General features: G+C 41.2%; 1 protein-coding gene across 1 annotated transcript in view; it reads right to left on the bottom strand.

Moving 5' to 3' along the window:
* col25a1 (collagen type XXV alpha 1 chain) overlaps positions 1-23,074 on the bottom strand; it is a gene marked incomplete at its 3' end in the record, with an annotated part of 949,643 nt that overhangs the window by 88,860 nt on the left and 837,709 nt on the right. Inside the window, exons 11-13 of the mRNA XM_081359232.1 lie at positions 5,550-5,594; positions 5,106-5,150; positions 4,537-4,563 (exon numbers count right to left, since the gene is read on the bottom strand). Of these exons, the coding sequence (XP_081215358.1) occupies positions 4,537-4,563; positions 5,106-5,150; positions 5,550-5,594 (117 nt within the window). The remainder of the gene's footprint in view (positions 1-4,536; positions 4,564-5,105; positions 5,151-5,549; positions 5,595-23,074) is intronic.

The following is a 23,074-nucleotide window of genomic DNA, read 5'->3' as shown; positions in this document are numbered from 1 at the left end:
GAGTGATATTTGTTTGTTTATTCACATATCCCCTCTAATAGTGCCCTGACTGGGAGACGGGTCCGTCCCTTTCTCTCGTTCTCTCTTCAGATCGTGTCGTCCTCCTGTCTGCTTCTGAAACGTGCCTCGCCGCTTCTTCAGAGTGGACTGAGGACATAGATTATCTTATGAATAAAGAATCTAGTGGCTTGGATCTTGCGTCTGCCAAGGCAACGCACGGATTACGGGACCGCTACATATGTATATAATGTGAGGGAACTGAGCAGACGGGAGATTCCCTTTTTCTCTCTTGTTCCTATGAAGGCGTGCAAACGAATTGTGTGCTTGGAAGCAATGATTTTATGATTCTTTGTTGAAACTGCTGTAATATTAAAATGACTATATTCAGCCTTTCATCCAGACCATTTTTACTTGTCAGATTGATATTTGCCTAAAATTAAGAAATTATTAATACTCATCTGATTTGAGAAGTAAGATGCTTGCATTAACATCTTGTCTTATTTGGCTACATTTAATTCTGAGGAATTAAATGGCAAAATAGACTTTGAGAATGCCACCTTTGAGTGCTCCTCCCACAATGATAAAGTGCATGAGGAGTTACTCGAGGTGGTCACTCATGCACTGGCCAGATTACAGCCAGATTGGCCATAGGAGAAAGAGCAACCGCTCGAAGTTAGAGCAGATTTCTGTCTGGTGGCCAGGGGGACGGGCCTCAGCGATGGTCTCTCCCCTTCTCCATGTGTCTTTGTGCCCTCGACGTCGACTTATTCAACTATCATGGGTGCAAGGGCACGTGGTTATACGATGATGCCCCTGTTGGAAGAGATGCTCGTGGGCTATCTCTCTTATGGAGATAGTGGAGCTTATCGTCACTTAAAAAGTGTTGAACAAAGCCGTGTTGAACAACATTCACCTTGGTAAGGAAGGCGTTTCATTCCGCGGGTCATGCTGATGCTGCTCTTCACACTATGGCTGGCGTACCAGGCTGAACTGCTGGAGAAGAAAAAAAGTAAAGCCCCGGGACGCTACACGTAAAAATAAATTAAAGGGTTAGTTTACCCAAAAATGAAAATTATGTCATTAATGACTCATCCTCATGTCGTTCCAAGCCCGTTAGACCTCCGTTCATCTTCGGAACACAGTTTAAGATATTTTAGATTTAGTCCGAGAGCTTTCTGTCCCTCCATTGAAAATGTATGTACGGTATACTGTCCATGTCCAGAAAGCTAATAAAGACATCATCAAAGTAGTCCATGTGACATCAGTGGGTTAGTTAGAACTTTTTGAAGCATCGAAAATACATTTTGGTTCAAAAATAACAAAAACTACGACTTTATTCAGCATTGCATTCTCTTCCGGGTCTGTTGTCAATCCGCGTTCACGACACCGCAGTGACGCTGCTGACGTAAGACTCTGCTGACATTAAAAATATATAAAAAAATATAGCAATACAAAAATACAAACAATGAAGAATAGCTTGAATACAGCGTGCGTCTCCCTCAGACTGTAAACGAAGCTCGGGCGCACCAGATAACACATCAGCAGCGTCTTACATCAGCAGCATCTTACGTCAGCAGCGTCACTGCGGAGTCGTGAACGCGGATTGACAACAGACCCTGAAGAGAATACAATGCTGAATAAAGTCGTAGTTTTTGTTATTTTTGGACCAAAATGTATTTTCGATGCTTCAGAAAGTTCTAACTAACCCACTGATGTCACATGGACTGCTTTGATGATGTCTTTATTAGCTTTCTGGACATGGACAGTATACCGTACATACATTTTCAATGGAGGGACAGAAAGCTCTCGGACTAAATCTAAAATATCTTAAACTCTGTTCCAAATATGAACGGAGGTCTTACGGGCTTGGAACGACATGAGGGTGAGTCATTAATGACATAATTTTCATTTTTTGGGTGAACTAACCCTTTAAGTAGGTCCTTCCCAACACACTCATGACAGCGCTGTTCCATCCCAGCCACCGTTGGTGTTTCAGGGGCAGTGGTTTCCAGCGAAATGTTAAATAAGTTGCTTCCTGCCTTTCCCCAGGACACGGGATATTTAACAATCCCCCATCAAGACACTGCGTCACAAGACACTGCGTCAAAATAAGTGCCCCTTTCGGAGAAGTTGGCAGAGTGGAAACTACTGCCAAACATATCTCCTTGGACTCTCAGAACTATACAAAAGGGCTACAGAATACAGTTTGCATGTCGTCCTCCGTGTTTCAACGGGGTGGTCTCCACTACCGTGAAACCGGAACAGGCACACTTGCTGATACAAGAACTGCAAACTATGCAGGACAAAGGGGCCATAGAACATGTCCCCCTCCCAGACAGACAGTCAGGTTATTACATCTGCTATTTTCCTCTTCCCAAAAAAGATGGGGGGCTGCGTCCAATTCTAGACCTTCGCAATCTGAAGCGTTGTCTTAGAACATTCAAGTTCAAAATGTTGACAGTCAAATAATTGAGTCTCAAATTCAACACAAAAATTGGTTTGTCACAAACGACCTCAAGGATGCATATTTTCAATGCTAACGACAGACGCTCTCCTGACAGGCTGGGGTGCGCTCTTAGATGGCCGTCCAGGCCAAGGGGCCTGGAGAGGCTGTCATCTCGATTGGCACATCAATTGCCTTGAATTGATGGCTGTATTTCTGACCCTGAAGTACTCCCTCCACCAGTTAAGAGGCTACCATGTCCTGGTGTGTGTGGACAACATTGCGGTAATTACTTATATAAATCACCAGGGCAGACTGCGTTCGCACAGTTTGAACAAACTAGCGCAGCAGGTTCTGGTTTGGGCTCAGGACAAGATCCTTTCCCTCAGGGCGATTCACATTCCCGGAAGAATGAATGTGGGAGCAGATTTATTGTTGAGACGGGAGTTCACACAAGGGGATTTTGCGTTTTTACGGTTGACCACTTTGCTTCACAAGAAACAGCGCAATGTCCCCTTTACTTCTCACTGACTCCTCTAGCCCCCCTGGGTCTGGACACCTTCTGATCGCCCTCTTCATTCGTGGAGCTAGGCGACTGAGGCCTCCCTTCAGAGTCAAAGTTCCCTCATGGGACTTAGCCGGGGTCCTTGAGGGGCTAGTCAACAACCCATTTGAACCTCTAGAGTCAGCGCTGGTCATGCTTCTGACGCAGGAGCAGGAGAGACTTCACTTTCTGTGTCCCGTTCGTGCTCTTCAGATTTACGTCCACCGCACTAGCCAGTGGCATAAATCAGAGCAGATGTTCATTTGGTATGGGGGCCGTGACCGGGGGGCTGCAGCCACAAAGCAGACTATGTCACATTGGATAAGGGATCAGCCTTGCTTTTAAGGTGCACGGTCAAACTTCGCCTCTAGGCGTTAGGGCTTATTCTACCAGGATGTTTGCATCCTCCAGGGCTTTAGCAAGAGGAAGTTGTGATGTGGCAGGCTGGTCCCTCTCTGCACACATTTATTCTATTTTATAGACCTTATGTAGCCCCGCCCCTTTTCAGCGCTGGGCTCGTTGTCTTTTGACTTCCAGTCTGTATTTTCATAGCGATCTTGCATATTTATGAATGAAAGTCTCGTTTTAAAATCTTCCTGGTCTATTGACATTTGTTAAGACATCTGCTTTAAACATTACAATCCTCATGATAACTTTTGTTAACTTTACATAAAGTAAATCAACTTCAAAAGCTAATTACTCCTGGACAGCAATGCCATAGAAATATATAGAGCGACCGTTAAAAGACAATAGTTAAAAGACAATATTCTAAAGATGGATGTGCCCTTGTTTCTCTGGTGCATAAGGTCTATAGTTTGGATGTTCATGTTCCTCCAGGCTCATATGTCCTTAGACGTCGACTTCCCAAGCTCATGTCTGAGGCCCTTCTCTTGTTTATGTGTACACACTACACAAACTTGAGGGGTCCAGACACTTTCAGTGCGGTGCCGTTGGTATTCTCGTTCCCATATCGCTTAAATCAATCGCAGCATTGAGAAAAGCTTTTGAAAGGGAACGTCTCGGGTTACTTGACTGTAGCCCTGTTCCCTGAAAAAGTGGGAACGAGAGGCCGTGAGGCCGTGTTTAGGATGTTCTTCAGACAAAATGATTGATGAGTGCACCTGCCATATCTATTTATAGCATCTGACGTGCGCATTCTGATGAGGTCATAATCAGAGGTTATTTAAGCCAAATTCTTTGGCGTGTTTGCCACACATGTTTACAACTGGTCAAACTAAGACGTTTCCTATAGCGCTTAAATCAAGTGCAGCATCTCGTTCCTGCTTTTTCAGGCAACAGGGTTACAGTCAAGTAACCCGAGACATTTTCAAAGTTTTACTCTTCCATTCCTTAATCACTGATTTTAATACTGAGGGCATTGGGTATAATATTACATTTATGTTGCTCTACCAAAAAATAAATAAATAAAAAATGTATATGTACTTCCATATATTGAAGCAACAGAATCATGCTGATCCCCACAAATCAAAAACATGCATGACAAAACACCTCTGACATATTATCGGTTTGAGTAAAAACATGTTTTTACCTTCTCACCCTGTTGACCTCTGTCACCCTGATGGAAAATAAATTAAGCAGAGTTAAATATATAAAGGCTAGAAACTCAAGGACTAGGGTGTACCAAAGAGTCCAGCTTGATCAGATTACATCTGGGGTAATTCATTTTCATTTAAGATATGAGGCTCATGTTACAGATGCCCTGTACTTTACTGTAAATGCCATCTTACTTACATCTTACTGTACATGACCTGTGGTGTAATGAACATGGAATTTATCCATTTAAAATAAACATTACTCACTCCCAGAACAGCTTTAGGCCTAATACATACATTGAAAACACAACAGATCATCTAAGGACATGGGCATATAACTTTTTATAGCTCAAATAACATATGATGATAAACTTTATAATATTAAATGATATGGCCATGATATTTGATATTTAACTTCTAATAATGAGATAATCTACTGATTAAAAAAATAAAATAATAATGTAGCCATTGTCTCAATGGAACTTGTAATTTGGAATTAGTATAGATATTCTATAATTCTATAAATCGTGATCTAATGAAATCTTGCACAACATGTGCCACAAACCTTGACGCCAGGGATTCCGTCTAATCCTGGCGTACCCATATATCCCTACAAATAACAGAACACACAGTGACCTATTCAGCCCATCGCTCTAAAAAGAGTCATGTGACTTCTTAAACAAGGATACCCCCTTGGTCAAGCATCCTTGGTCAAATTTCAAAACATGCACTCTTCAAGTTCAGACTTTAGACCAAAGAAATGACTCATGACTATGCAGTGAATAGATTCATAATCTGGCTTAATGTTTCACTATAATAATGATAATACTAGTGTTATACTTCACGGAAATGGTATATTTGGCTTTGTGTTCCTGAATTTTGACAATATTCTTTCCCAAGCCAACTATGGGTTATTCCTAAAAATTAAAAAATAGGGAATTTATTGTGCATTCAAAGCAATAAGTTTTTAATTGAAATGTAAAACAAATAAAGATATCTGTTATCTTACCTTTATTCCATCGATACCTGGAAAACCAGGTGGCCCATTGGAACCCTACAAGTGAAAATTACAAATTGTCTTTAGATATGTGACCCGTGTTTGCAAACTTTGTAATCAGACAAAAAATTACTGAGCTGCCCCTGTCTGAGGCCAATAGAATCAGCTAAGTCAAATTTTGAGAAAAATCGACTTAAAGTTTTCTGAAGGTTCCAAAACAAAATCTTGCAACCATATCTTAAAATCCCTGGTAATAACACCAAATTTGGGACACCAAGTCAAAACCAACTATTGCCCTGAAAGGGCGAAGGCCCTATTGTTTTCGGTAGGATTATTTATTAGGGCCCAAGCCCTAAAAGGGCGAAGGCCCTATTGTTTTCGGTAGGATTATTTTTAGGGCCCAAGCCCTGAAAGGGCGAAGGCCCTATTGTTTTCGGTAGGATTATTTATTATTATTATTATTAGGGCCCAAGCCCTGAAAGGGCGAAGGCCCTATTGTTTTCGTAAGGATTATTAGGGCCCAAGCCCTGAAAGGGCGAAGGCCCTATTGTTTTCGGTAGGATTATTTATTATTATTAGGGCCCAAGCCCTGAAAGGGCGAAGGCCCTATTGTTTTCGTTAGGATTATTAGAGCCCAAGCCCTGAAAGGGCGAAGGCCCTATTGTTTTCGTTAGGATTATTTATTAGGGCCCAAGCCCTGAAAGGGCGAAGGCCCTATTGTTTTCGGTAGGATTATTTTTAGGGCCCAAGCCCTGAAAGGGTGAAGGCCCTATTGTTTTCGGTAGGATTATTATTATTAGGGCCCAAGCCCTGAAAGTGTGAAGGCCCTATTGTTTTCGGTAGGATTATTAGGGCCCAAGCCCTGAAAGGGCGAAGGCCCTATTGTTTTCGGTAGGATTATTAGGGCCCAAGCCCTGAAAGGGCGAAGGCCCTATTGTTTTCGGTAGGATTATTTATTAGGGCCCAAGCCCTGAAAGGGCGAAGGCCCTATTGTTTTCGGTAGGATTATTAGGGCCCAAGCCCTGAAAGGGCGAAGGCCCTATTGTTTTTGGTAGGATTATTTATTAGGGCCCAAGCCCTGAAAGGGCGAAGGCCCTATTGTTTTCGGTAGGATTATTAGGGCCCAAGCCCTGAATGTTAGGCTTCTGGAAGGATGAAGTAGGAGGCGAACACGAAGATGATGAATTCCAAGGTTTTAATTCTCAATATTAAACAAATACAAACAAAAGGGAGCGTGCGCTCAGAACAAGGGTAACCTAACATTAAACATTGACCGACACAGAAGACTGAAAGACAGGAACTTAAATACACAGATGATAACGAGTGAAGACAGGTGACGGTGATGGAGAACAATGACTAATAACTAAACACAGGTGGCAGAGATGATGATGATGAAGACCAGGCGCAGGTGATGATGACTGGGAACTCTGGGAAGTGTAGTGCAGACAGGACGATGACAGACGGTGAATGTGAAATTACTCCCCCCTCCCGCAAGGCGTGTCCCGCGCCGAAGAAGGCAGCATACGGGAGGGGGGGGTGGGCATCCTGGAGTCTGTGACGGGAAGATGGAACAGGTTCAGAAGAACGGACTCAAGGATGGTGGCAGGACAGACAGACAGAGGAGGAGGTGATCACGACGGTTCAGACAGAACAGGGGACCACGGTGGAACAGGCTGATCAGGGGAGCATGGCGGTGCGTACCCTTCAGGTGGCCATGGCGGTGCAGACCCTTCGGGTGGCCATGGCGGTGCGGACCCTTCGGGTGGCCATGGCAGTGCGGACCCTTCGGATGGCCATGGCGGAGAAGCCCCTTCGGGTGGCCATGGCGGAGAAGCCCCTTCGGGTGGCCACGGCGGTGAGAAGCCCTCGGGTGACCGTGGCCCCTCGAGTGGCCAGGACAGAGCTCTATGCCCCCCCCCCAAAAAAAAATACTTGGGGAAAGTCCCGGGTTTTAACACTGGACAGGAAGAGGCAGGGGGCGAAAGCGGCTCTGGGTTGGACAGGACCAGTGATGAAGGCGGCTCTGGACTGGACAAGACCAGCGGCGAAGAGGGCCTTGAGCTGTGCGGGACCATCGGCGAAGAGGGCCTTGAGCTGTGCGGGACCATCGGCGAAGAAGGCTCTGAGCTGGGCGGAACCAGCGGGGAATAGGGCTCTGAACTGGGCGGAGCCAGCGGGAAATAGGGCTCTGAACTGGGCGGAACCAGTGGCGAAGAGGGCTCTGGGCTGGGCGGAACCAGCGGCGAAGAGGGCTCTGAGCTGGGCGGAACCAGCGGCGAAGAGGGCTCTGTGCTGGGCAGCGTTGAGGGCTCTGTGCTGGGCAGATCCAGCGATGAGGGCTCGGTGCTGGGCAGATCCAAGACAGGAACTTAAATACACAGATGATAACGAGTGAAGACAGGTGACGGTGATGGAGAACAATGACTAATAACTAAACACAGGTGACAGAGATGATGATGATGAAGACCAGGTGCAGGTGATGATGACTGGGAACTCTGGGAAGTGTAGTGCAGACAGGACGATGACAGACGGTGAATGTGACACTGAAAGGGTGAAGGCCCTATTGTTTTCGGTAGGATTATTTATTAGGGCCCAAGCCCTGAAAGGGCGAAGGCCCTATTGTTTTCGGTAGGATTATTTATTATTATTATTAGGGCCCAAGCCCTGAAAGGGCGAAGGCCCTATTGTTTTCAGTAGGATTATTAGGGCCCAAGCCCTGAAAGGGCGAAGGCCCTATTGTTTCCGGTTGGACTATTTATTATTATTAGGGCCCAAGCCCTGAAAGGGCGAAGGCCCTATTGTTTCCGGTAGGACTATTTATTATTATTAGGGCCCAAGCCCTGAAAGGGCGAAGGCCCTATTGTTTTCGTTAGGATTATTAGGGCCCAAGCCCTGAAAGGGCGAAGGCCCTATTGTTTTCGGTAGGATTATTAGGGCCCAAGCCCTGAAAGGGCGCAGGCCCTATTGTTTTCGTTAGGATTATTAGGACCCAAGCCCTGAAAGGGCGAAGGCCCTATTGTTATCGTTAGGATTATTATTATTAGGGCCCAAGCCCTGAAAGGGCGAAGGCCCTATTGTTTTCGGTAGGATTATTAGGGCCCAAGCCCTGAAAGGGCGAAGGCCCTATTGTTTCCGGTAGGATTATTAGGGCCCAAGCCCTGAAAGGGCGCAGAGCCCTATTGTTTTCGTAAGGATTATTATTAGGGCCCAAGCCCTGAAAGGGCGAAGGCCCTATTGTTTCCCATAGGATTATTAGGGCCCAAGCCCTGAAAGGGCGAAGGCCCTATTGTTTTCGGTAGGATTATTTATTATTATTATTAGGGCCCAAGCCCTGAAAGGGCGAAGAGCCCTATTGTTTTCGGTAGGATTATTTGTTATTATTATTATTTTTTTCTACTTCTCGGGCACTTTTGGCCCCTTAACATGCTCAAAAACTCTTGAAACTTTGCACACAGGTCAGAACCCGCGGCCATCAGGGCCGCGCTGAAGCTGGTACCCGGGCGTGGCAGGGGGGCTCGACAGCGCCCCCTGGAACAGAATCTGAAATCTTGGACACATACAAGAACGTATTAGTATGTAACTCGGTACACATATAGATCTCATCAGGCCGAACAACTTCCGCACTATATGTTATTAGCTCCACCCAACAGGAAGTCGGCTATTATGGGTTGTTTGAAAAAACGTATGCTCTGGAATTTGAAATACTCCTCCTAGAGAATTCATCCGATCGCCACCAAACTCGGTGTGCATGAAGACAAGACATTGAGGATGAAAAATTGCCAGGGGATTTTTGATATCTCGAACGGTTTGCCCGTGGCGAGGAAACGAATTTATGGCGAATAATGGAAACAGGAAGTGTGTTATAACTTCTGCACACATTAACTGATCTTGATGAAACTTCAGCAGTGTGTTCGTGGTAAAAGGCCGATCACATGGATGTGACTATTGTGAGTCAAAGTTATAGCGCCACCAACTGGCAGCAGGAAGTGTGTCACTTTCAAAATGCTTTGAAATCACCCTCTTAGTTTTACCCCATTTGCTTCAAATTTTATGTGTATAATGTAAACATACGGCAGATGTAGACCTGTGAAAGGATTTTTGATATCTTTAATACTGTTGCCATGGCAACGCATCAAACATTAATATTCTTTTTTGATGCTTTTGAGACTCTAAGCATGCTTGAAATTGCATGAAACTCGACAGACACATCACTTTTATTAGCCAGTAGACATGTGCAAAGTTTCAGAAACGGGCGTTGTGGAATGGCTCAGTAGCGCCACCTTTAGTCAAAAATGGGGGCTTAGTTTTTCCTAGAATCACAAAACTTGGTACGTATATTGTTCTCATCAAGCTGGACAAGTTTCTAATTTATAGTAATTGGCTTTGACCAACAGGAAGTCATATATTTTGGTTTGAATGAGGATTTTCTGGAGAATTTTCTCTCTCTCTCCGTCTCTATGTGTGTGTGTGGGGGGGGTCTATTCCATTTAATCTTTGTTTTTCAAGGTTTCAGGGGCTTTTGGGGCCTTTAACGTGCTCGAAAACTCTTGAAACTTTGCACACAGGTCAGAACCCGCGGCCATCAGGGCCAGGCTGAAACTGGTACCCGGGCGTGGCAGGGGGGCTCAACAGCGCCCCCTGGAACGGGATCCGAACACTTGTCCATAAATCAAACACACTTGCATGTAATGATATGAAACTCGGTACACATATAGATCTCATCGGGCCGAACAACTTTCGTGCTCTAAATTTTACGCCAGCCCAACAGGAAGTCAGCAATTATGTAGCAGACGGATTTTTGATATCTCAAACGCTTTGGCCTTGGCAAGGACACGAATTTATGGCGAGAAAAGAGAAACACGAAGTGTTATAACTTCTGCACACATTAACTGATCTTGATGAAACTTCAGCAGTGTGTTCGTGGTAAGAGGCCGATCAGATGGATGTGACTATTGTGAGTCAAAGTTATAGCGCCACCAACTGGCAGCAGGAAGTGTGTCACTTTCAAAATGTTTTTGACAAAAGTGGGGGGGTTAGTTTTACCCACAATTACAAAAATCAGTACGTATATTGGTCTCATCGAGCCGGACAACTTTCTAATTTACATGCATTAGCTGCAACCAACAGGAAGTCAGATATTTTGGTCTGAATATGGATTTTTTGTTAAATCAGCCTCTGAGTTTTTAGGTACTCCTCCTAAAAGGTTTATTTTATTCCCACCAAACTTTTTCAACATGATAAAAATATATTAATGATGCTAAATTGTAAACGGATATTGAATATCTCAAACGGTTTTGCTATGGCGAGGGATTAAATTAATGTCAAAAAGGAAGCAGGAAACATCTCATAACTTCTAAAAATGTAATTATACACCATGTATTTTTATATAAATTTATACAAATATTAGAACTAAACCTATTTTATTCTGTTTTTGCAATTCAAGAAGTATGAAAAAGTTAAAAACAGGCTATTTAGTGCTATTTGGTTCAACAAAAAAGCAAACATAGGGCTATACTGCCCTCTTGTGTCCAAAAGGATATCAAACTAGTATATAAAACGTTTTACTAGGTAGGCCTATTGTATTTAAATATAAATTTATTAGGTATATGACTGTGAGGATATTTTCCCATCGGTTAATCGACGTGTGACACGAGCGGGTGCTTTTAAATCGCTAACTATAGTATACTATATACTAGTAAAATACAGACGTCCGCACAGACATTGATAATGGTGCGGAGTAGAGCGAGCATTTTCAATGTATTCCTATGGATGTAGGAATTAACTAAAACATTTTATTTATGTTTTTGTGTCCACTGTTCAACCGCAACCGCGTCACACACACACACACATTCCAGAATTGCAATCTTGACATCGCAGCCTGTTCATTATAGCCCTAATACAATATAATAATAAAAATAGTCAACCTAACATAAACGAATTACACTGCTCTATTTAAATAGTCAGTAGTACAATTTGTACCATTCACAGAAAGCAGAGCTCCACTGTGATGTTTCCAAGCACATTTTTGCGCGTGTGAAGAGGATGATTTTTTCCATCGATATTGGAACACGAGTGAAGTACAAAGCCTATAATAAAGAATAGTTTAGCATCCAAATACATCGCAAATATTGAAACATTTTGATTCTAATGAGAGGGTTACGTGAGACCAACACTGCTTACTTTCGTTTTTATTTTTACATAAAATTTAAAGGATTTGTTGTGGAATATTTTGAGTGTATCATAAAATCAGAATAAGGTAAGACAAGTAATATTTTCCGTCTTATATATATATATATATATATATAAATATATATATGTATATGTATGTGTGTGTGTGTGTGTGTGTGTGTGTGTGTATATATATATATATATATATATAGATAGATATTTATATATATATATATATATATATATATATATATATATATATATACATATAACTGTATATATGTATATATGTGTGTGTGTATATATATATATATATATATATATATACAAATATAGCTGCGAGCAGCGATGGAGGGCCAAAGCCGGCGGCACCGCCAGCCCCGGTGCCTTTAGGTAACTAAAGGCTCCGGGGTTGCGGTGCCACCGGCTTGGGCCCTCCATCGCTGCTCGCAGCTATATTTATTATTATTATTATTATTATTATTATTATTTTTCTGTCAAACTTTCGGGCACTTTTGAGACCCTTAACGTGCTCGAAAACTCTTGAAACTTTGCACACGGGTCAGAACCCGCGGCCATCAGGGCCGGGCTGAAGCTGGTACCCGGGCGTGGCAGGGGGGCTCGACAGCGCCCCCTTGAACGGGGTCCGAAAACTTGGTCCATAAATCAGACACGCTTGCATGTAATAATATGAAACTCGGTACACATATAGATCTCATCGGGCCAAACAACTTTCGTACTTTTACTTTTTACGCCAGCCCAACAGGAAGTCGGCTATTATGGGTTGTTTTGAAACGCATGCTGTGGAATTTAATGTACTCCTCCTAGAGAATTCATCCAATCGCCTCCAAACTCGGTCAGCATGAAGTCAAGACATTGAGGATGCTAAATTGCGGACAGATTTTTGATATCTCGAACGGTTTGGCCGTGGCAAGGAAACGAATTTATGGCGAATAAGGGACACAGGAAGTGTGTTATAACTTCAGCATACATTATCTGATCTTGATGAAACTTCAGCAGTGTGTTCGTTGTGAGAGGCCGAACACAAGGATGTGACTATTGTGAGTCAAAGTTATAGCGCCACCAACTGGCAGCAGGAAGTGTGTCACTTTCAAAATGCTTTGAAATCACTCTCTTATTTTTACCCGATTTGCTTCAAACTTTATGTGTATAATGTAGACACACGGCAGATGTAGACCTGTGAAAGGATTATTGATATCTTAGATACTGTTGCGATGGCAACGCATCAAACTTTAATATTCTTTTTTGATGCTTTTGAGACTCTTAACATACTTGAAATTGCATGAAACTCGACAGACACATCTCACTTATTATCCAGTAGACATGGGCAAAGTTTCAGAAACGGGCGTGGTGAGGGGCTCAGTAGCGCCACCTTTAGTCAAAAATGGGGGCTTAGTTTTACCTAGAATCACAAAACTTGGTATGTATATTGTTCTTATCGAGCCGGACAACTTTCTAATTTACACTTATTAGCTCAAAGCAACAGAAAGTCAGATATTTTGGTTTGAATGTGATTTTTTGGAGAATTTTCTCTCTCTCTCTGTCTCTGAGTGTGTGAGGGGTGGGGGTGATTTGTCAGTTGAGTGAGATTTACTTTTTCATTTGTTTTTCAAGGTTTCTGGGGCTTTTGGGTCCCTAAACGTGCTCGAAAACTCTTGAAACTTTGCACACAGGTCAGAACCCGCGGCCATCAGGGCGGGGCTGAATCTGGTAGCCGGGTGTGGCAGGGGGGCTCAACAGCGCCCCCTTGAACGGGGTTCTAAAACTTGGTCCATATATCAAACACGCTTGCATGAATTCATTTGAAACTCGGTACACATATAGATCTCATCGGGCCGAACTACTTTCGTGCTCTAAGTTTTACGCCAGCCCAACAGGAAGTCGGCTATTTAGGGTTGTTTGGAAACGCTTGCTGTGGAATTTAATGTACTCCTCCTAGGAAATACATCGATTCGCCTCCAAACTCAGTCAGCGTGAAGTCAAGACATTGAGGATGCTAAATTGCGGACGGATTTTTGATATCTCGAACGGTTTGGCCGTGGCGAGGAAATGAATTAATGGCGAGAAAAGAGAAACACGAAGTGTTATAACTAATGCATACATTAACTGATCTTTATGAAACTTCAGCAGTTTGTTCATGGTAAGAGGCCGATTAGATGGATGTAACTATTGTGTGTCAAAGTTAAAGCGCCACCAACTGGCAGCAGGAAATGTGTCACTTTCAAAATGCTTTTGACAAAAGTGGGGGGGGGGTCGTTTTACCTACAGTAGCACGACTCAGTACGTATGTTGATCTCATCGACCCGGACAACTTTCTAATTTAAAGTCATTAGCTCCGACCATCAGGAAGTCAGATATTTTGGTTTGAATGTGGATTTTTTGCAAAATCAGCCTCCAAAAGGCACTAAAAGCCTCAAATCTTCTAAAAATGTAATTTTATACCATTTATTTCTATTTAAAAGTATACAAATATCACAACTAAACCCATTTTATTCTGTTTTTAAAAAGAATTTTATTCTAATTTTATTCTAAATTTTAAAACAGTAAAGTAAAAAAAAAATTCAAGTCATACATAGGGCTATACTGCCCTCTTGTGTCCAAAAGGACATCAAAATAATATATAAAACTTTTTACCAGCTAGGCCAATAATGTATTTAAATATACATTTATTAGGTATGTGTCTGAGGATATTTCCCACCGGTTAATCGACGTGTGTGACACGAGCGGGTGCTTTTAAAACGCTAATATAAAAGTGAAAGAAAAATACGGACGTCCGCACGGACATTTATAATGGTGCACACACAAATCACACACACGTTGGAAAGAATTATGCTTTTAAACAACACTAAACCGCTATTAGATGTCGCCAAGTGACCGTCTTAATGAGCGAGTCATTGATTAATTCGTTCAAACGATTCGAAATCCATAAACATATACAGATCCATAAACATGGATCCATAAACATCCAATCCATAAACATAAACAGATGTTTATGGATTGATCATTCAATCTTTGAGTCAACCAATTCGTTCAAAATGCTGAATCATTCAGTTATGAGAAAACACGTTCCTGTGAGATGCGTTCTTCTGTGATCTTTGTTTAACTATTTTCGCTGCTGAAACAGAACAAAAACAGTCAATATTGTATCTAAAATGTAAATGACTTCATTTTAACTGTTAATATCCTGTTGTATGAAATCAATGTCACAGTTTCAATTGTGATTGTATTCAGGAAAAGTTAGGTACGGAGAGCGAGCGATTTCAACGAAATCAGAACTAAACCCATTTTATTCTTTTATTATTATTATTATTATTCAATTTAAGAATTATGTTTGAGTTTAAAAAAAGCCAGAATGTTTTAGTCCAAAAAATAAATAAATCATGCCATGGATTGCTTGAAATTAATTTTTTTTATTATATTTATTTTTTTCGTTTTGGCTTTGTTTATAGTTTATTTTTTATTTTTTATTCTTGTTCCGTTCGGAATATCATTACATTTAAAGGATTTGTTGTGGAATATTTTGAGTGTATCATAAAATCAGAATATTCTCTCGATTTAGTGATCCCCTACTTATTATTTTATTTTATTTTTTTTCTTTGTTCTAATCAGGTCAGGCAAGTAAAATTATCTGTGTCTTGTCCCTTAAATTTATATATATATATATATATATATATATATATATATATATATATATATATATATGTATGTGTGTGTGTGTGTATATATATATATATAAATATAAATATAGCTGCGAGCAGCGATGGAGGGCCAAAGCCGGCGGTACCGCCACCCTGGCACCAGGATTGCGGTGCCACCGGCTTGGGCCCGTAATCGCTGCTCGCAGCTATATTTTATTATTATTCTTATTTTTTGTCAACCTTTCGGGCACTTTTGGGGCCCTTAACATGCTCGAAAACTCTTGAAACTTTGCACACAGGTCAGAACCCGCGGCCATCAGGGCCGGGCTAAAGCTGGTACCCGGGCGTGGCAGGGGGGCTCAACAGCGCCCCCTGGAACAGCATCCAAAAACTTGGTCCATAAATCAAACACGCTTGCATGTAATAATATGAAACTCGGTACACATATAGATCTCATTGGGCCGAACAACTTTCATGCTCTAAGTTTTAATGCCAGCCCAACAGGAAGTCGGCTATTCAGGGTTGTTTGAAAAACGCATGCTGTGGAATTTAATGTACTCCTCCTACAGAATTCATCCGATCCCCACCAAAGTCGGTCAGCGTGAAGTCAAGACATTGAGGATGCTAAATTGCGGACGGATTTTTGATATCTCGAACGGTTTGGCCGTGGCGAGGAAACAAACGAATCGTTTGAACGAATGAATCAATGACTCGCTCATTAAGACGGTCGCCTGGCGACACTTAATGGCGGTTTAGTGTTATGTTTAAAAGTATCCTTCTTTCCAACGTGTGTGTGATTTGTGTGTGCACCATTATCAATGTCCGTGCGGACGTCCGTATATTACTTTCACTTTTATATTAGTGATTTAAAAGCAACCGCTCGTGTCACACGACGATTAACCGGTGGGAAAATATCCTCACAGTCATATCCCTAACAAATTTATATTTAACTACAAATAGGCCTACCTGGTAAAAAGTTGTATATACTATTTTGATATCCTTTTGGACACAAGAGGGCAGTATAGCCCTATGTTTGCTTTTTTTTTTAACCAAATAGCTCTAAATAGCCTGTTTTTAACTTTTTCATACTCCTTGAATTCCAAAAAAAGAATCAAATGGGCTTAGTTCTAATATTTGTATAATTTTATATAAAAATAAATGGTGTATAATTACTTTTTTTCAGAAGATATGAGACGTTTCCTGCTTCCTTTTTGACATTAATTTAATCCCTCGCCATAGCAAAACCGATTGAGATATTCAATATCCGTTTACAATTTAGCACCATTCATATATTTGTATCATGTTGAAAAAGTTTGGTGGGAATAAAATAAACCTTTTAGGAGGAGTAACTAAAAACTCAGAGGCTGATTTTGCAAAAAATCCATATTCAGAACAAAATATCTGACTTCCTTTGGCTCGGAGCTAATGACTGTAAATTAGAAAGTTGTCTGACTCGATGAGACCAATATATATACTGATTTTTGTAACTGTTGGTAAAACTAACCCCCCCACTTTTGTCAAAAGCATGTTGAAAGTGACACACTTCCTGCTGCCAGTTGGTGGCGCTATAACTTTGGCTCACAATAGTTACATCCATCTGATCGGCCTCTTACCACGAACACACTGCTGAAGTTTCATCAAGATCAGTTAATGTATGCAGAAGTTATACCACTTCGTGTTTCTCTTTTCTCGCCATAAATTAGTTTCCTCGCCACGGCCAAACCGTTCGAGATATCAAAAATCTGTCCGCAATTTAGAATCCTCAATGTCTTGACTTCATGCACTCCGAGTTTGGTGGGGATTGGATGAATTCTCTAGGAGGAGTACTTCACATTCCACAGCAAGCGTTTTCCAAACAACCCATAATAGCCGACTTCCTGTTGTGCTGGCGTAAAACTTGACCGGGGGAAAGTTGTTCGGCCCGATGAGATCTATATGTGTACCGAGTTTCATATTAATTCATGCAAGCGTGTTTGATCTATGGACCAAGTTTTGGGACCCCTTTCAAGGGGGCGCTGTTGAGCCCCCCTGCCACGCCCGGGTACCAGCTTCAGCCCGTCCCTGATGGCAGGGAGTTCTGACTTGTGTGCAAAGTTTCAAGAGTTTTTGAGCACGTTAAGGACCCCAAAAGCCCCTGAAACCTTGATTAACAATATAAAAGCAATAGTCAAATCCCCCCTCCCCTCACACACACAGAGACACAGAGAGAGGGAGAGAAAATTCTTCAGAAAATCCACATTCAAACCAAAATATCTCTCTTCCTGTTGGTCGGAGATAGATCATGTAAATTAGAAAGTTGTCCTTCTTGATGAGAACAATACACATACCAAGTTTTGTTGCTGTTGATAAAACTAACCCCCCCACTTATGACTAAAGGTGGCGCTACTGAGCCCCTCACCACACCCGTTTCTGAAACTTTGCACATGTCTACGGGCTAATAAATGTGATGTGTCTGTCGAGTTTCATCCAATTTCAAGTATGTTAAGAGTCTCAAAAGCATCAAAAAAGAATATTAAAGTTTGAAGCGTTGCCATGGCAACAGTATTAAAGATATCAAAAATCCTTTCACAGGCCTACATCAATAATTAATACATATATATTAAACATTAATAATATGAAACTCGGTACACATATAGATCTCATCGGGCCGAACAACTTTCATGCTCTAAGTTTTACGCCAGCCCAACAGGAAGTCGACTATTTAGGGTTGTTTGGAAACGCATGCTTAGGGATTTGAAACACTTCTCTTAGGGAATTCACCCGGTCAGCACCAAACTCGGTGTGCATGAAGTCAAGACACTGAGGATGCTAAATTGCCAGGGGATTTTTGATATCTCGAACGGTTTGGCTGTGGCGAGGAAACGAATTTATGGCGAATAATGGGACACAGGAAGTGTATTATAACTTCTGCATACATTGACTGATCTTGATAAAACTTCAGCAGTGTGTTCGTGGTCAGAGGCTGATCACATTGATGTGACTATTGTGAGTCAAAGTTATAGGGCCACCTACTGGCAGCAAGAAGTGTGTCACTTTCAAAATGCTTTGAAATCACCCTCTTATTTTTACCCGATTTGCTTCAAACTTTATCTGTATAATGTAAACACACGGCAGATGTAGACCTGTGAAAGGATGATTGATATCTTAGATACTGTTGCCGTGGCAACGCTTCAAACTTTAATATTCTTTTTTGATGCTTTTGAGACTCTTAGCATGCTTGAAATTGGATGAAACTCGACAGACACATAATACTTATTAGCCAGTAGACATGTGAAAAGTTTCAGAAAGGGGCGTGGCAGGGGTGCTCAACAGCGCCCTCTTGAACGGGGTCTGAAAACTTGGTCCATATATCAAACACGCTTGCATGAATTAATATGAAACTCGGTACACATATAGATCTCATCGGGCCGAACAACTTTCCCTCTGTCAAGTTTCACGCCAGCCCAACAGGAAGTCGGCTATTATGGGTTGTTTGGAAAACGCTTGCTGTGGAATGTGAACTACTCCTCCTAGAGGATTCATCCCATCCCCACCAAACTTGGAGTGCATGAAGTTAAGACATTGAGGATGCTAAATTGCGGACGGATTTTTGATATCTTGAACGGTTTGGCCGTGGCGAGGAAACAAATTTATGGCGAGAAAAGAGAAACATGAAGTGGTATAACTTCTGCACACATTAACTGATCTTGATGAAACTTCAGCAGTGTGTTCGTGGTAAGAGGCCGATCAGATGGATGTAACTATTGTGAGTCAAAGTTATAGCGCCACCAACTGGCAGCAGGAAGTGTGTCACTTTCAAAATGTTTTTGACAAAAGTGGAGGGGTTACTTTTACTCACAGTTACAAAAATCAGTACCTATATTGTTCTCATCAAGCCGGACAACTTTCTAATTTACAGTCATTAGCTCCGACCAACAGGAAGTCAGATATTTAGGTCTGAATGTGGATTTTTTGGATATTTCAGACTCTGAGTTTTTACCTACTCCTCCTAAGGAACACGAGTAAAGTACAAATCCTATAATAAAGAATAGTTTAGCATCCAAATACATCGCAAATGTTGAAACATTTTGATTCTAATGAGAGGATTACATGAGCCCAACACTGCTGACCTTCGTTTTTATTTTTACATTAAATTGAAAGGATTTGTTGTGGAATATTTTGAGTGTATCATAAAATCAGAATAAGGTAAGTAAAGTAATATTTTCTGTCTTTTATATATACTGTGTGTATATATATATATATATATATATATATATATATATATATATATATATATATATATATATTAGGGCTGTCAAAGTTAGCGCATTATTAACGTGTTAACGCAAATCATATTAACGGCACTTATTTTTTTAATGCACGATTAACGCAGCGCGTATTTTCTGTTTGACCCGTGGCCCAACCCCTAGTTGGAGAAATGGAGATTCACAGTGTTGCCAACTTGGCGACATTGCAGACCCCTTTAGTGATTGTTTCCCTTCAAAAAAGTGCCCAAACCTTATTTAGTTTCTGAGAATCTACCGGTACCGCCGGTGCACCTCTCTCTCTCTCTCTGCGTCTCGCAGCGCTTTAATTCAGTTAAACACAGATAATATGTTGCTTCTCTAATTTTACATGCAAGCATAGCCGAAATCATAGCACAGATATTGTCTGTATCTTATGTGTATTTGATTTCATCAGACGACAGCTCGATTATCAGGATTTTTGTGCAGATTAACATCTGGGAACGGAGAGCTGGTTATGTCTTAATGGGTCGCGTTTCAGTCACCATTTCATATTCATTCCGTTGTTTGACTGACAACAGAAACAGTAAGATATACCAATGAAAACAGTATTATTGAGAATTTAACTTCATCAAAATGGGCACAGAGAGAGACATACTAATGTATAATAAATAATAAATGTACATTTAGCATTTTCAGAAGAGCTGCCCTGTCATGCAAAAATCTAAACATGTAAACAAATAGCTCAGTGCAAAGAAAGAGAAGTAATGGGAACCTGGTATTTCTTTGTTCTTTCTACATGTGTCTAATAGACATGAACAAGTTCTTTGAAAAACATCTATGACCTTTGAAACATCTTCAACGTCTCGTCTTCATGCTCTATGTTGACTATGGTTTCAAGAATAAACATACATTTGCATAAAGCATCCATATTTATCCATGCCCATGTTGATTAGAGTATTACAAACTTGAAAAGTATTAATTTAAGGTACATTTAGAACAGATAAAAAATGTGCGATTAATCGCGAGTTAACTCATGACAATCATGCGATTAATCGATTAAAATTTTTAATCGATTGACAGCCCTAATATATATATATAAATATATAAATATAGCTGCGAGCAGCGATGAAGGGCCAAAGCCGGCGGCACCGCCACCCCGGTGCCTTTAAGTAACTAAAGGCACTGGGGTTGCGATGCCACCGGCTTGGGCCCGTAATCGCTGCTCGCAGCTATATTTAGGGCCCAAGCCCTGAAAGGGCGAAGGTCCCTATTGTTTCCGGTAGGATTATTATTATTTTTTTAGGGCCCAAGCCCTGAAAGGGCGAAGGCCCTATTGTTTTCGTTAGGATTATTAGGGCCCGAGCACCGATGGTGTGAGGACCCTCTTGGAATTGCTCTGTTTATTAGGGGTTCAAGCACGAAGTGCTGAAACCCTATTGTAATTGTACTGATTTTTATTAGGGGTTCAAGCACGAAGTGCTGAAACCCTATTGTAATTGTGCTGATTTTTATTAGGGGTTCAAGCACGAAGTGCTGAAACCCTATTGTAATTGTACTGATTTTTATTATTATTATTATTATTATTATTCTGCCGTAAAACGCATCGTGCAGCCCAAACCGTAAGGGCTAGAGCTTTGAAACTTTGCCAGATGGTAGTACAAAAATCGAGGAGAGGTTATCAAATTATGACCTCGATTGGCCCATAGGTGGCGCTATAACAACCAAAAGCGCGAAAGTGGTCATAACTCCTGGACCGTATGTCGTAGACACAAGTGTCTTATATCATTGGAAAGCTGGTCGTCTGACGAACAAAACGTATATCTCCGATTTCATTTCCGTCATGATAGATTTTCCGCCATTTTGAATTTTGTCGAAAACCTACTTTTGCGAACTAGTCCCTGGTTTTTTGCTCGATCGGAACCAAACCAGTGCAGAATTGTTCTCTGGAGACTGAAGATCAATAATTATCGAAAAAAAGTTGAAATTTCGATTCAGGGTCGCTAGGGGGCGCAAAATTAACGTTGTGGGCGGAGCCTATTTTACTAAAATGGCTATAACTCCAGAAGTAAATGAGGTATTTTCACCAAACTTGGTACACGTATGTAAGAGGTCAATCTGAGGACACGGTAAAAAAATCGTGGCGATTGGCCACATGGTGGCGCTATAACATGAAAAAAACATAAAACAGGCTATAACCACCTGACCGTTAGTCCGATTGACTTGAAAATTGGTATGCAGTGTCTTGGTCCAAGGTGCCATGTATGTCTATGAGGACATTGGTGTATCTCAAAAAACATGGCCGCCATTGGCCAATGAAGTTGAGCACCTATTAGACAAGGTTAACGGAGGCCGATCGGAACGAAACTCGGTGGGCATGTTCGACTCATGGCCCTAGAGGTCTGTAAGAATTTTGAAAGAAATCGGCCACTAGTTGGCGCTAACGAGTTTTATGGCTCTGTAATCACGTGGTGTTAGATATATTGTCACAAAATGCATATCATTTGATAGATCTGCTCATGCTGAACAACTTTGCCTCTAGAACCATTGCTGTCAATCAAACCGTTCATTAAATATTCATGAATATGTTAAAAACCTACTTTTGCGAACTAGTCCCTGGTTTTTCGCCCGATCGGAACCAGACCAGTCTAGGACAATTCTATGGACTCTCTAGATCAATAATTATCAAAAAAAAGTTGAACTTTTGTATTTGTATGGCTGTAATAGGGTCATTTATAAAATGGGTGTGGCAAAATACACTCAAAAGCCTATAAATCCTAAATGAAAACTCAGAACTTCACAAAAATTGGTGAGCATATGTGTCATAACATCACAAACAAGCTTGCAAAATTTTATGGAGATTGGACAATAGTTGGCGCTATAACTGTTAAAAAGCTTTAAAACCATATATTTCCTATGGTAAACTGCCTGTATTGGCTGTAAATGGTCTTTTCCATGTCTGATCATATAATTTTCATATCATAATGTTCAAAACTAGTGCAATACAATTCTCTGGACTCACTAGATCAATAATTGTCAGAAAAAGTTGAACTACTTCATTTGGATAGCTATAATAGGTTCACTTCAAAATCTGGCCTTTACCAAGTGTCCCCGAAAGCCTATATCTCTTTAATCAATGCTCAGACCTTCTTAAAAACAAGTCAGAACGTGTGAAATATCACCCTGAACAAGCATGAAAATTTTCAGACAGATCGGACAAAATTTGCCTCTATAACAGTTAAAAAGGTGAAAATGATATGATTTAATGGCATGTTAAGCCAATAAGTGGTATTTTACTGCCCCCTGCTGTTTAAAATAGTCATTTTCTCATATTGGTATTGGTATCAGCCATGGTAAATCATGATAAATGATGGTGTGTGTGTGTGTGTGTGTGTGTGTGTGTGTGTGTGTGTGTGTGTGTGTGGTACAAATATAACAAAGGTTTTATTTTCCAACATGAAAACAAACATAACAGAGTGCTAGTGCA

The sequence above is a fragment of the Scardinius erythrophthalmus genome (genome assembly GCF_964197995.2).
Source record: "Scardinius erythrophthalmus genome assembly, chromosome: 2".
NCBI lineage: Eukaryota > Metazoa > Chordata > Actinopteri > Cypriniformes > Leuciscidae > Scardinius > Scardinius erythrophthalmus.
This window is presented reverse-complemented; position numbering and strand designations above follow the sequence as displayed.